This window comes from Phocoena phocoena, chromosome 7 (genome assembly GCF_963924675.1).
Source record: "Phocoena phocoena chromosome 7, mPhoPho1.1, whole genome shotgun sequence".
NCBI lineage: Eukaryota > Metazoa > Chordata > Mammalia > Artiodactyla > Phocoenidae > Phocoena > Phocoena phocoena.
This window is the reverse complement of record NC_089225.1, coordinates 51,410,625-51,432,160: the sequence shown is the minus strand read 5'-3', so window position 1 is coordinate 51,432,160 and position 21,536 is coordinate 51,410,625. Positions and strand designations below refer to the sequence as shown.

At 44.7% G+C, this 21,536-nt stretch overlaps 1 protein-coding gene across 2 annotated transcripts in view; it reads left to right on the top strand.

Annotated features, from left to right (window-relative positions):
- The first annotated feature begins 513 nt into the window (after positions 1–513).
- STK39 (serine/threonine kinase 39) overlaps positions 514–21,536 on the top strand; it is a 302,705-nt gene continuing 281,682 nt past the window's right edge. For both annotated transcript variants that reach the window (XM_065880429.1, XM_065880428.1), the window contains exon 1: positions 514–706. In XM_065880429.1, coding sequence (XP_065736501.1) covers positions 514–706 — 193 coding nt within the window. The remainder of the gene's footprint in view (positions 707–21,536) is intronic.

Here is a 21,536-nt window from a genome sequence, read left to right as displayed (position 1 = left end):
TGGCGGCGGTTCAACGACCCCGTCCTCGGGCTCCCCAGGGGACATCTTCCGGAGAGTCCGACTGTCTGGGGCGAAGGCGCACGGAAAGCAGGGAGTGAGGGGGCGAGGAACGCGGGCCCCGAAAGCCAACCTAACCCGGCCTCGCTCCCCTCCGGTGGAAACTTCCCCGGCTGCAAGCAGGGCGGGAGAGGGCGGCGGGGCGGCGGTTCCCCTCGCGGAGACAGAGAACTGCGCGCGCGAGGCGCGAGGCGCGGGGCGCGGGGCGCGCGGCGAGCGCGGCGGCCGCCGCCTCCTCCCCTCCCCGCCTCCGGTGGCGCTGCCTCCTCCCTCCGCCCGGCTCGGCCTCCCTTGCTCCCTCCCCTCGTGGCTGGCTCCAGCGGCGGCGTCGGCGGCGGCGGGCGGGGAGGGCGTGCGCCGGTCGAGAGGTGTCGGCGGCGAGGGGAGGGAAGGGAAGTTTCAAGTGGAAGGTCGTCCGCCGGCCGGCGCGTCTTCTCGCTCTCCTCCGGCAGCATCATGGCGGAGCCGAGCGGCTCGCCCGTGCACGTCCAGCAGCCCCAGCAGGCGGCCCCGGTGACACCGGCGGCGGCGGCCCCGGCGGCCGCGACAGCAGCGCCGGCTCCGGTGGCACCCGGGGCCCCAGCCCCGGCGGCGCAGGCGGTCGGCTGGCCCATCTGCAGGGACGCGTACGAGCTGCAGGAGGTTATCGGTCAGTGCTGCGGGCGCGGCGGGGCTGGCTCAGCCTGGGCGCTGAGGCCGGGCGGGAGGCGCGACCTGGGCGGGAGGGGACGCGGGATGCTGGGCTTGCTTCCATGCACGCCCGGGAGGCAGAGCGGTCGGCTTCTGGGCCTACCGGCTTCAACAGCTTTTTTTTTTTTTTAATTTATTTGTTCGTTCCGTGAGCGCTGGTGCTGCAGGAGGCGGCGCGGCGGATGTGACTCGCACTGCAGACGAGCCGCATGCTGCAAACTTTTATCTCCCCGATCGCTGGGGCGGCGGAACTGGGGACCCGGCAATGCCGCCGCATTTTCTTCCTCCCGCGCGCCGGGCCCGCAGCCTGTGGTCGGTGGCCACGCGAGCAGGCAGCCGCGGCCGGGGTGGGGTTGCGGGGGCGCCGCCCTCGGCTTCCAGCGCCCCCGCGCCGCGCCTTGGGGGCCGCGTCCTGGGGGACCCAGCGGGCGCAGCCGCGCTTCTGCTCTCCAAGCTCCGCGCCTCGGTCTCCCGTCAGTAGCCTCTCGGCGTGGGTAACCGGGCTACGTAGGAGTTGCGGAGGCCCAGGTTCTTTCCCGAGGCCGGGGAGGATGCTGGCCTCCCTCCCTGACAGCCGCTGCTCCTCGCCCGCCTCACAGCCCGGCTCTCCGCGCCGCCCGGCGTTCCCGGGTACCCGCCTCTCGGTAGCTGGGCGCGCCGCCTACTGCCCAGCTCGGTCGCCCGTGGAAAGCAGGCACCCTGGCCTTCTGCCCTGCGCCGGGCCGATGCTTCCCTCTGGTCCAAGGCCGAGCTGCAAGAATGAAAGCCGAGGCTGTCGGTGATCTGCTCTCTGCCTTTCGGTGCCTTTCTAGTCGGCCCACAAATACCACCTTATCTTACATTTTAAAAACTTGGCAAAGTCGAATGGCAAGAAGCCGGCATTACCTTTCCCTGGGCCAAGCACGTGAAGGACCAGGAGAGTTGTGTTGGCCCTTATTGGATCATCTCGTCTGAGAGGCTTGTTAAACCCAGTTAGGGAACCTACCAGGTAAAGTGGGCCCTCAGCTTCTAACCTTACTGGCGCTGGGATGGGATGCTGCCTTCCCATATCTTTATACTTAAGTACGGTGATGAAAAAGGAATTCAGGATATTCCTCTTAAACTTTTTTTTTCTTTTCATTCAAAAGAATGCTCCACTTCTCCCTTAAAAAAAATTAAAACAGATACTAAGAATTTCATTAGGTGTTTAAACGAGCCTTTATCATCTGCTACTGTGTGAATGAAACAGCATAGACTGAAATAAATACTGAAGGGCAGAACCCTAACCCTAACCTAGGCTATAAAAGCTCCAAAATAAGCATCTGTACATAAAATTCTTTGAAAACCAAGAACTTTCATAACTTGGCCAAAGACTCTAATAAAAGGATGATTCTTCCTGTCACTGCGTGGATTAAATATTTTCAAGGGCTTCTCAAAGCCTAGAGTATTTAGTGAAAACTCCTTTAACCTGGTAGCTAAGCCCCTTCATCTTCCCAGTTTTAAGGCCTGCTCTCAACTGGCTTGACCCCTCTCATATTCTGATTGCATTGATTGTATCCTGAATAGTAAGCTGTCTTAGGACCCGTCTGGCCTTCCATTCCTTGTTGCCTTTCACAGGCTCTTCTCTAAGTGCCCATGTTTGTAGTGAATCTCACTCAGCTTTCAAGGCCAGTTTGAATGTTCTTGAGAAACCTTCTCCTTCTCCCAAGGCAAAGTATGGTGGCTTCTTCTGCCCCTCTTTTTATATCTCACAGCATGTAACTTCATAATTTTTATGTGGTCAACAAAATCTAAAGGCCTACTATGTCCCGAGCATCGTGCTAGGTGCTAGCAGTATAGAAATTAAGAAAAATTGTCCCTGCCTTAAAGGACTTCCCAAGTAAACGACTCTGTAAGATGTGATGAGTGAGCACTGGTAGAGCACAAAGGAGGGATTGACTGCTAGGAGAAATAAGGAAACAGGGTATTCCACAGAAGACATCTGAGCTGAATTTTGAAGTCTGAGTAAGTTTGTAAGGTGCCTGATTATTTCCATTGCTGCCTTTCCTAGCTAGGAGTTCCTAGCTGTGAACTCTTCCAGGGTCTTATTTATCCCTCTGTCTCTAGCACATAGATGATGCATACAAGTTGAATGATGGTATCAGCCACATAGTTTCCATAGGGTGAGGACCAGCACTTACTTATAATCAATTTATATGCTTATTTTGTTAATTATTAGGGTCAATATGCAAGCTTTGCTTTTTTTTTTCAAGCTTTGCTTTTTGAAAACAATGTTCTGAGCTGATCAGTTTTGTCAACTAAAATGAATAAAATCTTAGTTTAATTAAGATGAGGGGATTGATTGCAGGGCTTCTTTCTGCTTGCAGTAGTAGCATTGTTAATTATGGTTGGTCAATTTAATTAAAAAGAAATTTACCTGAGGAATTTTCAAGCAGAAACACCTGCTTATTACTTCTACATTGATTTTTGCACATTCACACTGTGGAAAGGGCTTTTCTACATTTAAAATTTATCTCGTAATTTTCCAACTGAAAGAGATGGCCTGTGGGGGGCCCCTGTTGAAGTCAAGTTGCTGGAATAGGGCTTTCCAGGGTCTTCATGTTTATAGGGAATTACAAACCCATTTCCATTTAGCGTTTAATGCTTGTTAAGTAATGAAGAGTGAACTTGCAATTAAGCACCTCTGCTTAAACATTACACGCAGAAGTTAGTAGTTCAAACATTGGACCAGTTTCGACATGAGTGCGGGTGTACAGCCTTGGCCTCTCCCGGCCACAAGGCAGGTGTCATATGATAGGGCTGCAGCAGTGTGAACCGTGACCAGCAGGAGGCTCAGAGGTGCCTGAGCAGAAGGCCAAGAGAGGCAAGGTGTTTTAGCTTTGCAGCGTGGCACCGAGCACTTTTTCTTCTTCGTTTCCTTCTGGCAGAGATTGGGGGTCTCAAGATTAGAGGAGAAGAGGCTTACTAAAGTCCAAACAAAGCAGGTTCAGTTGTTTGACTTCTGTTTTAGAAAAGCACAGGATTTTGCAAGTCTAAAAATAAAGTTTTCTCTTTGTTATATTGTTGTTCTTGTGTGGTGAAAGATCAGTGGAGAGTTTGTAATGGTAATCTGGTTCAAAAGTTTGTGTGCGACCTGGAAATGGGGAGCTTTATACTTAGGGGTTAACCATGTTACGAAATGATTAAATTCCTTCTTTTAGCCATCAATATTAGTAGATTTCAAATATTTCTGTCTCCTATAGAAATAACTGCTCATGGGAGGTGTCCTAGCTTGTTTAATACTCTTCAGCCTCATCAATCTTCGTTCCTCAACCCCCGCCATCTCTCAGATTCGCTCTTTAGAAGTACATGGGGCACCCAAAGATATGCTAGTTGAAAAATTAGTTTATTTGTTGGTGGTATTAATATTATCACTTTGATTTGCTAAACAAAGAACAAAAAGTGAATCATGTAAATGTTGACTTGGGCTTCCTTAATCGATTGAACAGCCTCAAGGAACTTTCCTGTCAAAGAGTTATATTCAACGCAGTATCAGTTTCCTTATTAGAATCGGATAGTTCTAGCAGGGTCTGTTATCTATGTTGGTTTTCCTCTGAGAAACACTAAATAGACCCATGCCTCAGAGCATGTTTGATTTTCTTAGATATTTTTTTGCAGGATGAGTCTTTCTGTAGTTTTGCACCTTATTTCTCAGCGTTGCTTTACTTTTATCCTGGGCAGTCATTTAGAGTGATCCAAAAGTACCACCTGCTGCATTTCTGGTTCTAGTCAACAAAAAGAATTTGGTTCCTAGACTCCTACCTGTAGTTTGACAGATGGGTTCTCAAGTACTCTGTTGATTTCTCTCCCGGGAGACCATTCCGGTGCATCTTCCCCAGGCACAAGTAATGGGCAACTCTCCAGGTCTTCAAGGAGCAGCAGCCCAGAGCTCTGCTCTGTGCTCTCAGAGGTTCTGTGGAGCTCTGTGGTTTAGGGATTAGAACTGGTTTTATAGATGTTCTAGAGGGACCTTGAGGACAGTGGAACTATATACTGCGTCACACTCTTTTGCACAGGACCTCAGAGGCCTGGAGCACTGAGTGTGTATTTTAATCTCCCAGACCTTTAAACCGGGCTGCTTTGCTGTTGCTGTCAGTTCTTAACTTGCCTTTTATTTATTTATTTGGCTGCGCTGGGTCTTAGTTGCAGCACGCGGGATCTTTAGTCGGGGCATGCGGGCTCCTTAGTTGTGGCATGTGGGCTCTTAGTTGGGGCATGCATGCGGGATCTAGTTCCCTGACCAGGGATAGAGCCTGGGCCCCCTGCATTGGGAGCGTTGAGTATTGACCACTGGACCACCAGGGAAGCCCCACGTTGGCTTTTTTTTTTTTTTTAGAAGAAAACAGAGAGTCCTGAGATGCTTAGCTTCACGCAGGTGTTTTGATTTTCATATCGTTTCACTTTTTTTTTTTGGTAAAGAGAAAAATGTATATAGAACTGCTCTTTTCGTTTTTTTTCATTATTGTGGTAAAATATACAAATATAGGTAACATAAGACTTACCATTTTAACCATTTTCTAAGTGTACAGTTCGGTGGTGTTATGAATTCAATAGAAATGCTTTTAAATGTGCTGTTCAGACTAGCATGTGGGAAAAATCTCTGGGTTAAGAGAAACTCATGTTAGAATTTCTGTAATACTTTATGCATTTGCTTTGTGACAGATAAAATTATAAATTTCCCCCTGTCTCTTATAAGTCTGTTGTATCCCCCATTTTTGATGGTGTTGGAGAGTAAATTAAAACGTGGCGGGCTCTGGAGTCAGATGGCCTGGCAGTGGCAGTCGCAGGCCTCGCGACCTTGAGCCAGTTATTTGGAGGTGTCTGCACTCGGTTTCCTCATTTTCGACCTGGAGATGATAACGATAGGGCTGCAGAGAAAGGGAGACTCTGGAGCACTTAGAACAGCGCTTGGCACAGGGCGAGCTCTCCGGGAGTCTGAGCCTGCGCTGCTGTGCGCTGCGCCGGCTGATCAGGCCCGAGTTACCGGCAGAGAATACTGCCCTGACTCTTGCCAGACTGTGGAGCGTCCTGTAGAGTTTCCCTGCTCAGTTTGCATCAGGGAGTTTGCAGGAGGGGGAGTGGGCCCGCGAGCCCCCGCCTTCCAGTGGGCGGCGCCTTCCCGTGGGCTGTTGGCGGGGCAGCCTGAGGCCCCTGCGGGGAGGTAGCTGGAGAGACCTGTGGAACAGGACAGCTCGGGGCCTCGGGTGCCAGATGGCCCTCTGACAAGTGGTGAGAGCATCCTGCGGGAAGGTTGCCGGAGGTACGGCCCGTCGCGAAAGGGCTCTGTGAGCAACCTGCTCCGACTGCACTTTTCTCCCACCTCTGCATCCGCCCTGCGGAGGCTGCCGTGCTGGCAGGAAATGCTGCTGACTAAAAGAAATGGTCACTGTGTGCCCCAGCGGGTCAGGGGACGGGGCATTTGTCTGCAGATCAGGTCATCACTGTTGCTCTCCTGTCTCCTTCCTTGCCTCTCTGCTCTTAGCTCTACTTATAAATATTCTCGTGTCCCTCTAATCGTTCACAGCAAAAGAGAACAAAACACCGACACTCTCACTACTCCTTCTTCCTCTAGCTCCTGCCTTATCTCTTTGCTTGCCTTCCCAGTGGAGAACCTCCCATCCACTTCTCAGCTCACTGCAATCTGGCGTCTGCCCTCTTGCTAAGAAGCCAAAATCGGAATGTCCACAGTCACCGTGACCTTCTGTGGCTGCAGCCAGTGGACACTGCAGGCTTTCCCTCTCTTCCTCTCTCTGCAGGAGTCGGCACCATCTGCCATTTCTCCTGCTCCTTCCCCGCGTATCTCTGCTCCAGGATCCACTTCTCTATGGGTCTGAGGCTTCAACCACTGCCTAAAATGCCCAGGGCCTCTCTGGTCTTTGGACTGGTATGAGGGCTACCTTTTAAACATCTTTGTTTAGATACTTCACAGAACTTCATACTCACAGTGAAACTCACTGCCTCGCCACCTTTGCTTCATCCTAATCCTGCTCCTTCAACGTTCTCCATCTTACACAAGACCCTCGAGTGTGAAGCAGAAACGTGCTGCTCATCCTGCACTTGCCCGTCTTCCTCTCTCTCCCACATCTGATTGGTCCTCAGTCCTAAATACTCTGCGTGCTGGATCCCTTCTTTGATCTGTCTCTCACTTCCTCTTGGCCATTGCCAGTTCAGTTCGGGCTCTTATCAGTTCTTAACTTGGATGACTGTAATGACTTCCTGACCGGGTTCCTTGTCTGCAGCCTTGCTTCCAGCTCTAGTGTGCATTGCTACCAAAGTGATACTGCTGTACCCACATTTTTATCAGTTAACCCCAGGCTTAAACACTTTTAGTGGCTCTTCCATCATCCTTAAGACGAACTCTCAGCAGGTGTTTAAGGCCTTCGGGAATTGTCTCTCGCCTCCCATTCAGTGTGCACCCCCGCTGCCCCACACCCTTTGTCATTTCTATTCTCAGGACAGGCTCGCAGCCAGTGGGAACCTTTTTGCAGTTGCTGAAATGCTTCATGCTTTCTCAGCCCCTGCTAGGCAAGTTTTCCCTCTGCTTGGAACACCCTTCCACACCCCATCCGTTCCATTTTCATGTATTTAACAGAGAGCTCTGTCTCTCCTTTTAAGCGTTACCTTTATTGAAGTATAATATGCACAAGGAAGAGTATACATGTCATAAATGTATAGCTTGATGCATGTTCATAAACGGAACCCACCCTGATCTGGTCTCCCTTTTAAGACCCGGAATAAATGATTTCACAGAAATGGTCTCTGCCCCTGAACCGCCTTCCCCTCTGCTCCTCTCTTGTCTCTTTCACCCCTGGTGGTCCTCATACCCTGTGCAGATGGTTTGCCTCCTTGCCCATCCCGGCACTCCTCCTCGAGGATAGGCCTTTGGCCTCCATAGCCCACACCTCCTATTCAAGATTCGATAAGTGTTTTCTGGATGAAGGTCTGAATTTTAGGGATAAATGCCCTCCCACCCCCTGTGGAAGAGGAACATTGCCTCGCTTCTGAATATTTGCCTCCTTGGATCCCGAAGATTTAATCTTGCCTGTGGTTAATGATGATGCTTATTCGGTTGCGTTTGGGCCAATCAGCTTAAAGGGCTCTGTAGAAATTAGCTCATTAATCCTCCCAGATCAAGAGTAAGCACTTTGAGTACTTGCACCTGCCTGTGCTGTGCAGGCAGGCAGGCAGCCAGCCAGAGGCCTGGCTTTCCTGAGGTCATTGTTCTGCGAGGTGGCCTCTGCAGATTAAAGGACCCGGAGCTCCCTGCCACAGTCTCTGCGTCCTTTTACTCCGGCATTGCAGAGCAGGGTGGGGGAAGTCCTAGCACGCCTCTCCTCTTCTTCAGAGCTTTCCTTGCTTGAGTGTACCCATGAGCTCTCTCTTGCTGTCTGTGTAGTTATATATAACCCAACCTTGAAGATCTGTGGGCCTTCTTGCTGTGTAGAAATCAGGACTGTTGAAGAAGATCAGGGATACAGGTGAAGCACAGCAGCAGAATATCATCAGACGGGTGGTTTTCAGAGGTTGATACGATGGCAGGAATTGTATTTTTATAAGTGACAGGGGACTGGGGGTGGGTGATAGGATTGGTGTGGTACATGCTAAGACCATAGAACTGGATCTTTTAAAGTCAAAACCAGTCTAATAGGTGTTGTAATTCCTCTGTGGTGTATTTTTGGGAAAGGTTTTTTTTCCCCGTTAAAAAAAAAATTCTCCACGTAATCAAGTGAGGTTTTACATTTTCCTCCAGGACAGTTTTGCTTAAATTATCCCCAAACAACTCCAAGATGGCTGAAGTGATTCAAGTAGTTCAGGTGTTTTTTTTCCCCAAATCCGCTGTTCATCGGTCAAGTTTTTGCTGCTAAAGAAGAATTCAGTATATGAATTAGAAAGGCATTTTAGATTTGGCTTAACTGGAAAGCAGAGGAGAAATAGCAGTCCTGTAGAGAATGGATTGGCAGCGCTTTAGTTCAGAATTGATTTAGATAAACACTTTGGGAATCTGATGTGAGTAAATGCTGATGTATTTCAAGTTTCTTCCCATTTGCCAAACAAATATTTGGGAATAAACTCTCACTTAAAGCTTTAAAAAACTTCTTGGACATTGAGGAATTAGATGAATTGACCTTTTAAACTAATGGCATATTTTGATGTATGGGAAAACATCATTTTAAGATAAACTTAAAACTTCATTTAAAAATAGTTTTATTTTCAAACTTCTTCCTAGTAAGTGGCATGTAGTATAACTCAGAGGCCTAGTCCTGGGTGTTCATTCACTTCTTCGCTCAGTTGAAAATACACATTCTTGTGACATTTATGGGGTTCAGGTTTCCAACGTTTAGTCACTGATGTACCAGAAGAACTAGTATGGTAAGTAGAGATGGATGACTTTCTATCATGTGAATGATAGATCTTCATTGGGGGAGTGTTTTAGAAGCCAGTGACCTGTGACAATTCTGAAACTTCTCACAATCACTCTATTGATGGTTGAGGTCTTAGAAGAATTTGTGATCTTGTTTTGAACGGTAGCATCAGTTTGTACCGGGGCTTGTAATAAGGGGCATCCCTACTGGTTTCTTTCCTGCTCTGTTTTGTTTGGGGATTGAAAAGGATTCATTTTATGGATTGGTTCCTATTGGCGTGTCTTGTGTTGTTGACATTTTACTTTGAATTATTTGGTCTGTCCTTCCTTCTTCCCTCCCTCACTTCATCCTTTCCTCCCTTCCTTTCCTTTCTTCCTTCCTTTGAAATTGGCAATGTCACCAGCCCCTTTCTTAATTATGAGATGACTCAAGAAAGCAGGGGAAGAGAGTGCCCAGGGGTAGGAATGATAGGTCAGTGCTGGCGTTTTAAGGTCAGCTCCTAAGTGAGGAATAGCATAGGAACATAGGGGGATAATGAAATTTAATTTTGGAGGAAACTGAAGAGAAAGTCCATTCCTGTTCCTTTGTTTCTACAACTGAAGATTCTAACAACCTAACTTAATTTGCCTGTGGTCCAGAAGTCCTTAGAATCTCAGGCCAATGCTTCCTACCCGCTTCGGTGTTTCTTTTTTTCCTTATATTTTGGCTGCGTTCGGTCTTCGTTGCTGCGCGGCTTTCTCTAGCTGCAGTGACCAGGGGCTATTCTTTGTTGCGGTACGCCGGCTTCTCCATGCGGTGCTCGGGCCTCTCATTGCCGTGGCTTGTCTTTGTTGTGGAACGTGGGCTCTAGGTGTGCGGGCTCAGTAGTTGTGGCTCGCGGGCTCTAGACCGCAGGCTCAGTAGTTGTGGTGCTTGGGCTTGGTTGCTCCCCGGCATGTGGGATCTTCCCGGACCAGGGCTCGCACCTGTGTCCCCTGCATTGGCAGGTGGATTCTTAACCGCTGCGCCACCAGGGAAGTTCCCAGTTCAGTGTTTTCTTCTACTTACATCATGTTGATTCCTCATTGGTGGGAAGGAGGAAGTTAGAAATGTTATCGACTCAGTGAATTTTATAACTACCATTTTAATGAAGTAAATATATATCTTATCTGGGCACATATTTACCATATAGATATTATAGTAAAAGTCTTTCTTTAGAGGGGTTGAAATGATCTTTATATATCTTTCTTCATTAGAGCATGTTTATTTAACACATAAACCAGGTGATATATAAACATAAAATAGTTTCATTTCAACTATCATCTTTTGCCTGGCTGTTAGAATAGACTATAAATATATATTTTTAAAATTAATTAACTTATTTATTTTTGGCTGCGTTGGGTCCTTGTTGCTGCGTGGGCTTTTCTCTAGTTGCGGTGAGCGGGGGCTACTCTTCGTTGCGGTGCGTGGGCTTCTCATTGCGGTGGCTTCTCTTGTTGTGGAGCACGGGCTCTAGGTGCGCAGGTTCAGTAGTTGTGGCTCGCGGGCTCTAGAGCGCAGGCTCAGTAGTTGTGGCGCACGGGCTTAGTTGCTCCGCGGCATGTGGGATCTTCCCGGACCAGGACTCGAACCCGTGTCCCCTGCATTGGCAGGCGGATTCTTAACCACTGTGCCACCAGGGAAGCCCTAGACTATATTTTTAGTCCTTAGTTAGAACCTGTCAGTGAGGTGGAAGTGTGTGTGTGTGTGTGTGTGTGTGTGTGTGTGTGTGAGAGAGAGAGAGAGAGAGAGAGAGAGAGAGAGAGATGGCAAATAAAAGGTTGAGGAGCAGGAAATAGATGTACTTCAGGGCTGATCATTAGCTGGAGCAGAGCTTCTGCACTAGAGCCAGGTCCCTGCTGCCAGGCTGATAACTGTATAGCAGTCAGAGCAGCAGCGGCATTCCTAGCAGTGTCTAGTTCTGAGCTGTCCGGAATGGTAGCCACTAGCCACATGTGGCTATTTCAGTTTGAATTAATTAAAATTAAATAAACTTTGGGGTAGAAAGGAATGAAGAGGCAGAGCACAGAGGATGTTTAGGGCAGTGAAACTGCTCTGTGTGATACCATAATGATGGATACGTGTCATACATTTGTCCAAACCCACAGAATGTACGACACAGAGGGTGAGCCCTAACGTAAACTGTGGGCTTTGAATGCCGAGGATGTGTCAGTGTAAGTTCATCAGTTGTAGCAAATGTACCACTCTTTTGGGGGATGTTGGTAATGCTGGAGGCTGTGCATGTGTGGGAGCAGGGGGTCCATGGAAGTCTCTGCCTTCCTCTCAATTTTGCTGTGACCCTAAAACTGCTTTAAAACAATGAAGTCTTTCAAGATGAAATAACATACAGTTCCTCAGTGACACGAGCCACATTTTCAAGTGCAGCCAACTGTGACTAGTGCACCTGAGGGACTGCATTTTATTTATTTAATTTTAGGTCTATAACCTGCACTGTCCAGTAAAGTACCTTACTGGATAGTACGGATACAGATGATTTCCATCACCACAAAAAGTCTTACTGGAGAGTGCTGGATGGTCATTTCTCAGAAATGTTCAGAAACTGACTAAATATTATTATGATGGCTGTAAATATCCCGAGGCTACCGCCTGATAACATGCTAAGGCATTGCCACTGACTTAGAAGTACAAAAGGAGACAAACAATGCTAACCTGATTTAAAAAAAAAATTGTTTTCACTCTGTGCTCTATTAGAAAGCTAATTGATTCATATTTATTCTTTTCTGTGCATGGTGAAACAGATACCCCTGTTGACGTAGGAAGAGAGTTTTGAAGTATGAGTTTTTATCTTACTCACTTAACTCATTCTAGGATATTCTTGTGATTACTGTAAACACGGAATCCTCCCGAATGAGATCCAGTATTTTCAGAAGTATCAAAATGTTACATTTCCTTGAGAAATCACTTCAGAGTCTTGGGGCTGGATGTGGTAGACAGAATCACTTCAGTTTATCTTCTTCTATGTAATGAAGTAAGAAAGAACTGACAACATAGTTTTTTTGGTGAAATTACAAAGACATTGTGAAATTAACTCCACTTAGAAAAAAAATGATACCTGTGTCAGTTTTAGTCACTTAAATGGTGAGTTTGAATCATGGTCCCTTCTTTTCCCTTGATTTTAAAACATTTCGGTAATTGAGTAATTAAAGGATTTAATAGTTTAGTCTAAGTTATATAACACAAAGCAAATAAAACGTTCAGTATTGAAGTCAGTACCTTAACAGAAATTCAAACTCAGTCATCACTGTTTGGTTAGGACACCTTTTTTGTTAGGAGAGGGAATTAATGACATAGGGGTGGGTGAAAACAAATATCTGTGTAGGGAGATTAACTGGGTTTAATTTTGGGCAATTCAGAAACAGTTTGTACTTTCTTACGTTTAGTGTCCCTAGGGTGACTTGGGCCATCACAGAGAATGCTTTACTATGTAATCCTTTTTTATTTTTCCTCATAGATGCCCTGTCAAGTTTCTGGAGTCCTAAATCCAGTGCCTGACCTTCAACAAGGGCCGTTGCGGAAACATTTTTAATATGGCAGTTGGGTGGCTGAAATAGTACTAGGGGAAGTGTCTCTGTGTATTTTCAAATTAATGATCATTAGGACAAATTTAAGAATAGTGATATTTTTGGCATAAGTCTAGATCAGGACTAGATCAGGACTAGATATCTTTACTAAAATAAATTCTCATTGGTTGTTTAAAAAGTGACAGTCTCAGGCTTCCCTGGTGGCGCAGTGGTTGAGAGTCCACCTGCCGATGCAGGGGACATGTGTTCGTGGCCTGGTCTGGGAGGATTCCACGTGCCGCGGAGCAACTAAGCCCGTGAGCCATGGCTGCTGAGCCTGCGCGTCTGGAGCCTGTGCTCCACAACGGGAGAGACCACAACAGTGAGAGGCCCGCATACCGCAAAAAAACAAAAAAAAAAAAGTGACAGTCTCTAGGGTGAAGAGATAATGAGCCTCTTAGTTCATCTATAGCCATCTTCCTGATTGTTTCCATAGAAGCAGCAAGACTGTTTAAAGGCTATAATTTCATGTCCTACTCTTCAGAGCCCATTAAAAAGAGGCAACATAGGCGGCTTTGTAGCTTATATATTTGCTTAAATAGTCTTAAAGACAAAGAGGGTAACTGCTGTGCGGTCACTGGGATAGGTAAACATTGCAGTCAGGCACTTGTTTGGCTTTTGCTTATAGGTTATGGTCCATTTAGCCTCCTGTATTAAGAGTGACATTTTTGGGAGTTCCATGGTGGCCTAGTGGTTAAGGATTCCAGGCTTTCACTGCCGTGGCCTGGGTTCAATCTCTGGTTGGGGAAGATCCCACAAGCTGTGTGGCATGGCCAAAAAAGAAGAGTGACATTGTTCTCAGCTATATGTAGTTGTTTAAAAATGAAATATTCTCTTGGAGCTCCTTGGAAGAAAGGGAGTGACAAAAATGTGAAAAGGTGGTACTTATGGGGTCTGACCAACTTTAAAATTAATCATATCAGGACTGATATGCACAAGAAGTATTGTTTCCTTCAAGGGGACATAGTGGGAGAGGATCCACTTATACTTTATAGCGACATTTTATTTTAAATTAAAAAATTACCCATTTCTATCAGCCCTCTTATGAAGAAACGAGACTGATTTTCTAATGTGACATTAATTTGCTCTTAAGGTATTGCCCAAGCTGTTTTTATCAGTTGTAGCTTGATCAGAATCGTTATTTAACCTTACAAAATGACTCTAGTCTGAACAGTGCTGTTAGTTGTTTAAAGTCCGTTTTGTTTACTGTTATTTTTAATAGATTCTGCATCACTGCTTCATAGAAGTAATGAGATTATCCGGGACTGTGGTTTGCAATTACAACGAGCAATTTGTCTAGAGGCAGGGATAGCAATAGCAAAAGCTGAGGGACTGTGAGGATGTGTAATAGAGGGGTTGGGTGTGAGATTCCAAAACCAGATCTGTGAAGCCAGAGACAAGATGGGATCATTGGAAGGCAAAGACTAGCATGAGGCAGCAAAAGCCCTCGGATCTGAGCAGGAGCGAATAAGATGGAAAGTAAGGACTCAGGGGCATCTCCACGTTTTGCAGGGGTTCAGCAAGGGGCCAAGGCAAGTAGGGACAATGTAACTTTTCCCAGAAAGTTTTAGTGGCAGCATCTTGCTGAGGTGGGCCCCTCTTTTGAAGCTTTGCCTTCAAGGGAGGGTGTCTCTGATGAACAGAAAGGCTCAGTTCTGATGGTCTCTGCGTCAGCTATGTATAGCTGTGTAACAAACCACCCCAAAACTTAATGGTTTAATATAATGACCTTTTTATTTGCTTACAGTTCCATGGGTTGGCAGTTTGGGCTTCACTGGGCTGTTCTGCTGGTCTTGCCTAGGGACAGTCTGTGACCAGCTAGGCTGGGGCTATCTATATTAAGATGGTCTCATCACGTATGTGGTGGTTGGTGCTGGCTGTTGGCTGGCCCTCTCTTTCCGTTGATTCCTCATTCTCAAGCAAGTGTGCCCGTACTTCGTCCCTTGGCTGTGTTCCAAGGTAGCTGGAGTGGAGCTGCAAGGACTCTTGAGGCCTGGGCTTGGTGGTGACAAAGCGCCACTGTGTCTCTTTCAGTTGGTCGGAGCACATCACAGGGTAGCTCAGGCTCAGGCGCGAGGGAGATTGATTTTCCTGCTTGCTGGGAGGAACGGTAAAATCGCATGGTAAAGGGACATGTGTACAGAGACGGGAGGAATTCTTATTACCATCTTTGCAGACTCTCTACCACACAGCTTTATGAGTACATGATGTTTGTCATTCATTTAACATTCGTTTCTAACTTGTGGTAGGGGAGCTAATTACCTGACTGCCTTACCCCTGATTGTTATAGTGTGGTTGATCACAGGTTTCATAAACTAATTTTTTGTGTGAACCATCCATCAGCATGATTTTGGCTAGAAAAGTGGCTTTAGAAATGTATAACTTTCTAAGAAATCTAAACATGTCTTTTCTAATGTAACATTTGAAGGGCAGAGGGGTGTGTGTTGTGTGTGTGTGTGTGTGTGTGTGTGTGTGTAATGCTGATCCTTTTTTAGCCTTGAGGTGTTCTATTCCAGACTGACCTTCTTAAAACTCAAGAGCACCACATTAAAAATATAGATTGTTTGCATGCGTATGTAATTATTTCTCCTGCCTCATAGAAGTCAGTGAAGTAGGTCTATCACAGTTCTAAAAACAACAGATTTTCTATGCATCACTCAGTTTAAAGGTAGATTGTTGCTTAGACAATTATGAAAGTTTCTTTATTTGAAGTCAATCCAGCAATATTGTACTGCCCGTTTTATAGTCAGTTTTCAAAAAAGAATTGCCGGCCTATTAGGATAAAAATATTAGAAACCCATTAATAGTTATTGACAGAAGTTGCCCATCATATACTAATGGCAGAAATCATAGAAGGACGGGAGTTGTGCAAGTATACCATTTTTTTTTTTTTTTTTTTGAGGTACGCAGGCCTCTCCCGCTGTGGAGCACAGGCTCCAGACGCACAGGCTCAGCGGCCATGGCTCACGGGCCCAGCCGCTCCGCGGCCTGTGGGATCTTCCCGGACCAGGGCACGAACCCACGTCCCCTGCATCGGCAGGCAGACTCTTAACCACTGCGCCACCAGGGAAGCCCCCAAGTATACCATTTTTTAAATTGCAATGTCTTTCTGGTAAACGCCCTTACAAAATATTATATGCTTTTAGATGTGGAAAGAGGGCTGGGTGTTATCTTTATACATATACAGATTTAAATGCTAAGTGGCTTGCTGTTTATTCCAAAGGGGAGACAGATCTGTACATGGATAAAATATGTGAAACCGGTTGGCTCACACTGCTTTCTCACATTAAGGAAGAAAGGCTGAGCAAAGGATGTTACCAAGACCTCTGAGTTATTAAAAAAAACTCCAATCTAATTTATTTTAAAGTTCCAAAATATCATTCAAGTAATAATAGATGGTCATTATAGAAAGTTTGGATAATACAGATGGATAAAAAGGGGGGAAAAATCACCCGTTACCACCTGGCCCAGGACTAGATGCTATTTGTGTGGCCTCTCCCGTTGCGGAGCACAGGCTCTGGATGCACAGGCCCAGCGGCCATGGATCACAGGACCAGCCGCTCCGCGGCATGTGGGATCTTCCCGGAACGGGGCATGAACCCATGTCCCCTCCATCGGCAGGCGGACTCTCAACCACTGCGCCACCAGGGAAGCCCTAGATGCTATTTGAATTTTGCTGGAAGAGTGTTAGTTTAAATGGGATAGGACAGCAGAAAAACATAAATTGATATTTTTGGAAATTAATACTTTTCAGCATTCCCAGTACTTTCACATTTAATTTGTTTAGAACAAGAAAAATAAACTAGTCTTAGATTAATACTTGCTTGGCAAAAGTGATTTGTTTTTTGAGAACTTGGTACATACTGAGAGTCAAGCATACTTTATGATTACTGGACAGAGAACTTATGTGTATTTTTCTCACACTCAAGTGTTCTTGGAATACATTTACAATCTAATCTTAATGTCTGTGTTACAGTTCATTTCTTAGAAGTATCTGTTACGCTTTGGCTTTTGTCCTCTATGTGTTATGGATCACCGTATTTGGTACTTGGCTAATGGGAAGTGAAAACATCTTAACAGAAAGTTCTGGGATAGCAGTAAATTAAGAGTGAGTAACTTTCCCGTTGTTTGTGGGTATGTTTGAGCACAGTAATGACTTTTAGATTTCTCATTGACCTTTCATATCAAACCTCGAGCTGGCAGCAAGAATTTTCTAGATTGGTAAGATATCTTTTTGTAGAACTGGCTTTTTGATTTCAGGGACATGTGGGAGAAAGGAATCTCTAGGAATTTAATTTGATCATCTGAATGTTGAGCTTTTCGGTCTTTTAAGGTTGAATTTCATAGCATTTTGAACAAAAGGATGAAATACGTGTTGGCACGACTAGTCTTTATTTTATTAAAAAAGTTTTAAATTACAAAGATATAATAAATACTTTTGTGTCAAATAGGTGAAAATAACAACCCTCAAATTTTCATTCCCCAGCGATACACACCAAATTGACCATACAGGGGTATCCTTCTAGATGTTTTTCTGTGTATAAATATACACATAGATTTTTTCTGAATGTAAATATTGTACATGAAATGTGGTAACTATGCATCATATTCTACCACTTAACAGATTTTACTTCTACAAGTAATATATATTACATGTATATTTTACTCCTGTGTACTTTTTATATGTATTTGTAGTAAAATATTATAAATATTCACAGCTTTCATTCTAAGTCATTTCTTATAGATCCACCTCATTTAAAAATATGCCAGTTTATTTCTATTCCGGGTCCATTTCTATTCTGTGGATGTACTTTATTTAACCAGCCCTCTAGTGATTAACTTATTGGTTGTCTCCAGGGTTCCATACTTCTGTGGGATGGATACCCAGAAGTGGGATTGCAGGGACTAGTGGTATTGCCATTTGTACTTTTGCTAGATACTGTGAAAAATCTCCTGCACTTGTTATGTTAATTAATTGCCCTCTTAGTTGCTCCCATTTCTGGTCTTAAAGATAGAAGAGTGTTAGATTGAGATGGCATCTTGCCTTATTCCGTACTTGACCCAGACCTACAATATCTAAGACTAGGAGGAGAAAATGGTGGTGGGTTGGAAAGAGATAAATAATCACCCAAGTTTAAGAAATCAAAGTTGCATCACTTTATGAACTAAAACAGTGAAAGGTCATGCAGTTTATTACTATGGACAAATATATGGAAAGACTTTCTGAATCGGTGAAAAGTCTGGGTTATAGAATGTAACTAAATTGATTAATATACCCATTTGGTTAAAAGGACCCGGGATTCACTAAAATTACCCCCACATCACAGGGCATTCTTTATAAAGGTAGATATGGGGATGGGGAGACAGGCATCTCATCCATCATCCCAGGTTTTGCAGCAGCCCAGGAAAAAACTGAGCCTCTAGGTCTTTGGGAATTGCAGTCAAATAAATTCTCGTGAACCCTGGGAGTGGACAAGACCTCAGCAGCAGGAATTTTTGGATCCTCACTTCCGGATCCTCTAACCTTGGTGTGACTTAGCCAGTCACTGTGCGTCTGCTTTTGCTTGTGTCTACCTGTTCCTCTCTTGTGCTGAGTCAGGATTTTGGCTCATTTCATAATCCTTACGGCCCTTTCAGCTTCTCTTTTCCTCTTTCCCTTTTAGCCATAGCGTCGGCTGCTTATTGCTGGCTGTTTCTCAATCTTAATCCCAAAGATTGAGAATCTAGTTTTTACCAGAGTCCCTGCATAGACACCTCCCAGCCAAGGAACTGCCGCCTTAAGCTCAGGTGCCCTCCTCGGTCAAGGATTTAACATCAGAAGCTCCCATCGGGGAAGGGAACTTGGATGTGGCAGGCACCACAAGTTAGTGTTTAATGTAACATTACTCTTAGATAAGTAACCTGTCTAGAGTGTAATCCCGAGTAATGCACTTTTTTAAAATTAAAAAGTATATACTTATGATATGCTTTAAAAGCAGTTTATTCATTGAAGTCAGTAAATACTTCCCTGGGAAGCAACCCCCCTTTTCCCATATGGAATGTAAATTTGGAAAAATTGTGCCCTGTCACAGTTGTAAATTGTCTTCAGTTCTGCAATACTGATGCCTGGATCATGAGATACGGTCTTGCCTTTTCTGCTGGACTTGAAAGTGCTACGAAATAGTTCATCCTGTTTATGTAATGATGGTGAAGTTCTGAAAAATATACCTAGAACCCGAAACTCCTGGAACAGCTCATTTTCCTATGTGAATATTTTTTATCTCAACTGTATCTTTCCTGTGTACATTGAGAAGGGTATTGGGTTCTTCCTAGTTTCGTTAGGTGTTTGGCGCTCCAGCGTTTCAGAGGTGAAGAGTTGCTAATATATTTCTCTGGAAGGTTTCTCTAAGCTGTTCTGTTTTCTTCCTGAGGGTTACTATCAAGTATCCACCCACATCCCCTTTTTCTTGTTTTCTTCTCTCCTTAACCCCAGTTTGCTTCTCTTTCAAGTAAAGGCTGGCAGGCTGAATGTTTCAGTGACTCTTGAATTCCTGAGTCCTTCATTTTGGTGCCTATGTCTCCCAGCATCTCAAAGGGCAGTTTCCGTGTTACTTTCAAAAATGAGAACCATGCTCATAAAATGCTGTCTTAGTGTGGTTTCAGATCACTTGAAATGTAATCTGATTTGCGAGGCAGCATTTAAGCTCCTGTTACCAAAAGGTTTTGATTATCATTTTGTAGGAATTTTTGTTGGGTCAGAGAAAGATGAACAACAGATTTGCCTTTTGAAAGGACACCAAATGGTTTTATTTCATTTGGGGAAGTTTCTTCTGATGGTCTTGAATTCTGTGTTTTAATCTGCTTAAAAATGCCTTTTAGCACATAAGCAAAATTAAACATTTTATTAAAGTCTGTGCAACGCTCTTTATTATTTTGGAGAAAAATCTCTTAAATACTTTTCTGGTAAGGCCATGCGTAATTTAAAGCTTTCATTTTGACAGCCTGGTCTTAGCTGATAGACATGCTAATCTCTATTTGATTGCTTTGGTGGGGAGTTGGAAATCACTGAGTGCCTGGCTTAGAGTGTGCTTATAACTGTGCTTTCTTTGGGTTTTCATTTTGTGAAATAATAAAGTGAATTTCCCTACATGTTGTTTTAGTATATTTGACTGTTCATCTGATTTCCAGATTTAAATGAAAAGTTTAACCATTTTCCCTTTTGGTGACATGTCCCTTTGTTTATCCACCCCCCCCCCCACACACTTTTTTTTAAATTTATAAATGCTGGTGAACACACATGTATGTGTAGAGGCCCTTTCATCTAGGAAAATGGATTTTTTTGTGTTTTAAGAATTTCCCATTCTTTTCTGTTTTTGTTTAATTTTCATTACATTCTTTTCATTCTCCTTTGGAAGTGCCAAAATGTGGCAGAAATATGATTACATATAGAATATAGGACTATATATCACTTTTTTTCTTTATGTGTATAGAGGGAAGAGAGATATATGGGTGTAAAATTACATATGACCGAAGAAAAATTAGGGATGATGCAAGTTATTTGACTCTTGGGGGAGAATTTTATTTAATACCTCCTGAGATATAGTTATCTTTTTTTAAAATATTTATTTATTTGGTTGTGCTGGGTCAGTTGCGGCAGGTGGACTCCTTAGTTGTGGCTCGCAGGCTCCTTAGTTGCAGCTTGCCAGCTCCTTAGTTGTGGCAGGCGGGCTCCTTAGTTGCAGCTCATGGGCTCCTTAGTTGCAGCATGCAGCCTCCTTAGTTGTGGCATGCTAACTCTTAGTTGTGGCATGCATGTGGGATCTAGTTCCCTGACCAGGGATCGAACCCATGGGAGATCGGAGTCTTAACCACTGTGCTACCAGGAAAGTCCCTGAGATACAGTTACCTGTGAAAAAAAAAAAAGTCGAGAGTTAAAATTCTTGGAGGTTTTTTTCCCTCTATATCATGAAGACTTGAGGACATGTAAAGATGATTCAAGTCGACAGGATGATTCCGATACAAATTTATGGAGTACCCACTGTATGCCAAGGACTGGACCAAGTACTTTACATACTTTATGCCTCATCTTTACCTTATTCCTGCTGGGATTGGTATGATTATCCCAGTTTTACAAATTAGGAAGCAGAGACTTGGGTGATCGCTTTACCTTTTGAAGGTCACACAGCTGGATCTGAACCCAGTGACGTCTGATTGTAAAGCCCCTGCCCTTTCCAGGGTTCCCTTTGCCTCCTCTGCTTTTGCTAAGACATCTGCCTTTAGGATTCTCAAGCTATCAGGACAAGGAGTTAATTTCCAGAAGAAAGGTCGCTGCTTTAAAAGCAGCATCACATGGCATTAAAGCTGGAACTTGCACATTAGGCCAACTCGGCTTGGAGCCCATTGGCATCATTTACCAGCTTTGTGACTGCGAGGCAGTTCCTGGGCCTCATTGAGCTTCATGGTATTTCATCATCAAAATCAGGACCATCGTATCAGCTTTGCAGGATAATATAGTGCATAATAAATAATAATGGTGATGATGATTATCGTAATAGTAGTTAGCACTGAGGAGCTGTTATGTGTCAACCCCTGAACTAAACGCTTTTCATAGTTAGTTCATTTAATCCTCACAACAACCCGATGAGGCAGCTTCAGTTACCCCTGTTTGACATAGAAAGTCATCAGTACGTGAAGGCTGTTTTATTTATTTATTGCTGTGTTAGGTCTTTGTTGCTGTGTGCGGGCTTTCTCTAGTTGTGGCGAGTGGGGGCTTACTCTTCGTTGTGGAGCGTGGGCTTCTCATTGTGGTGGCTTTTCTTGTTGGGAGCAC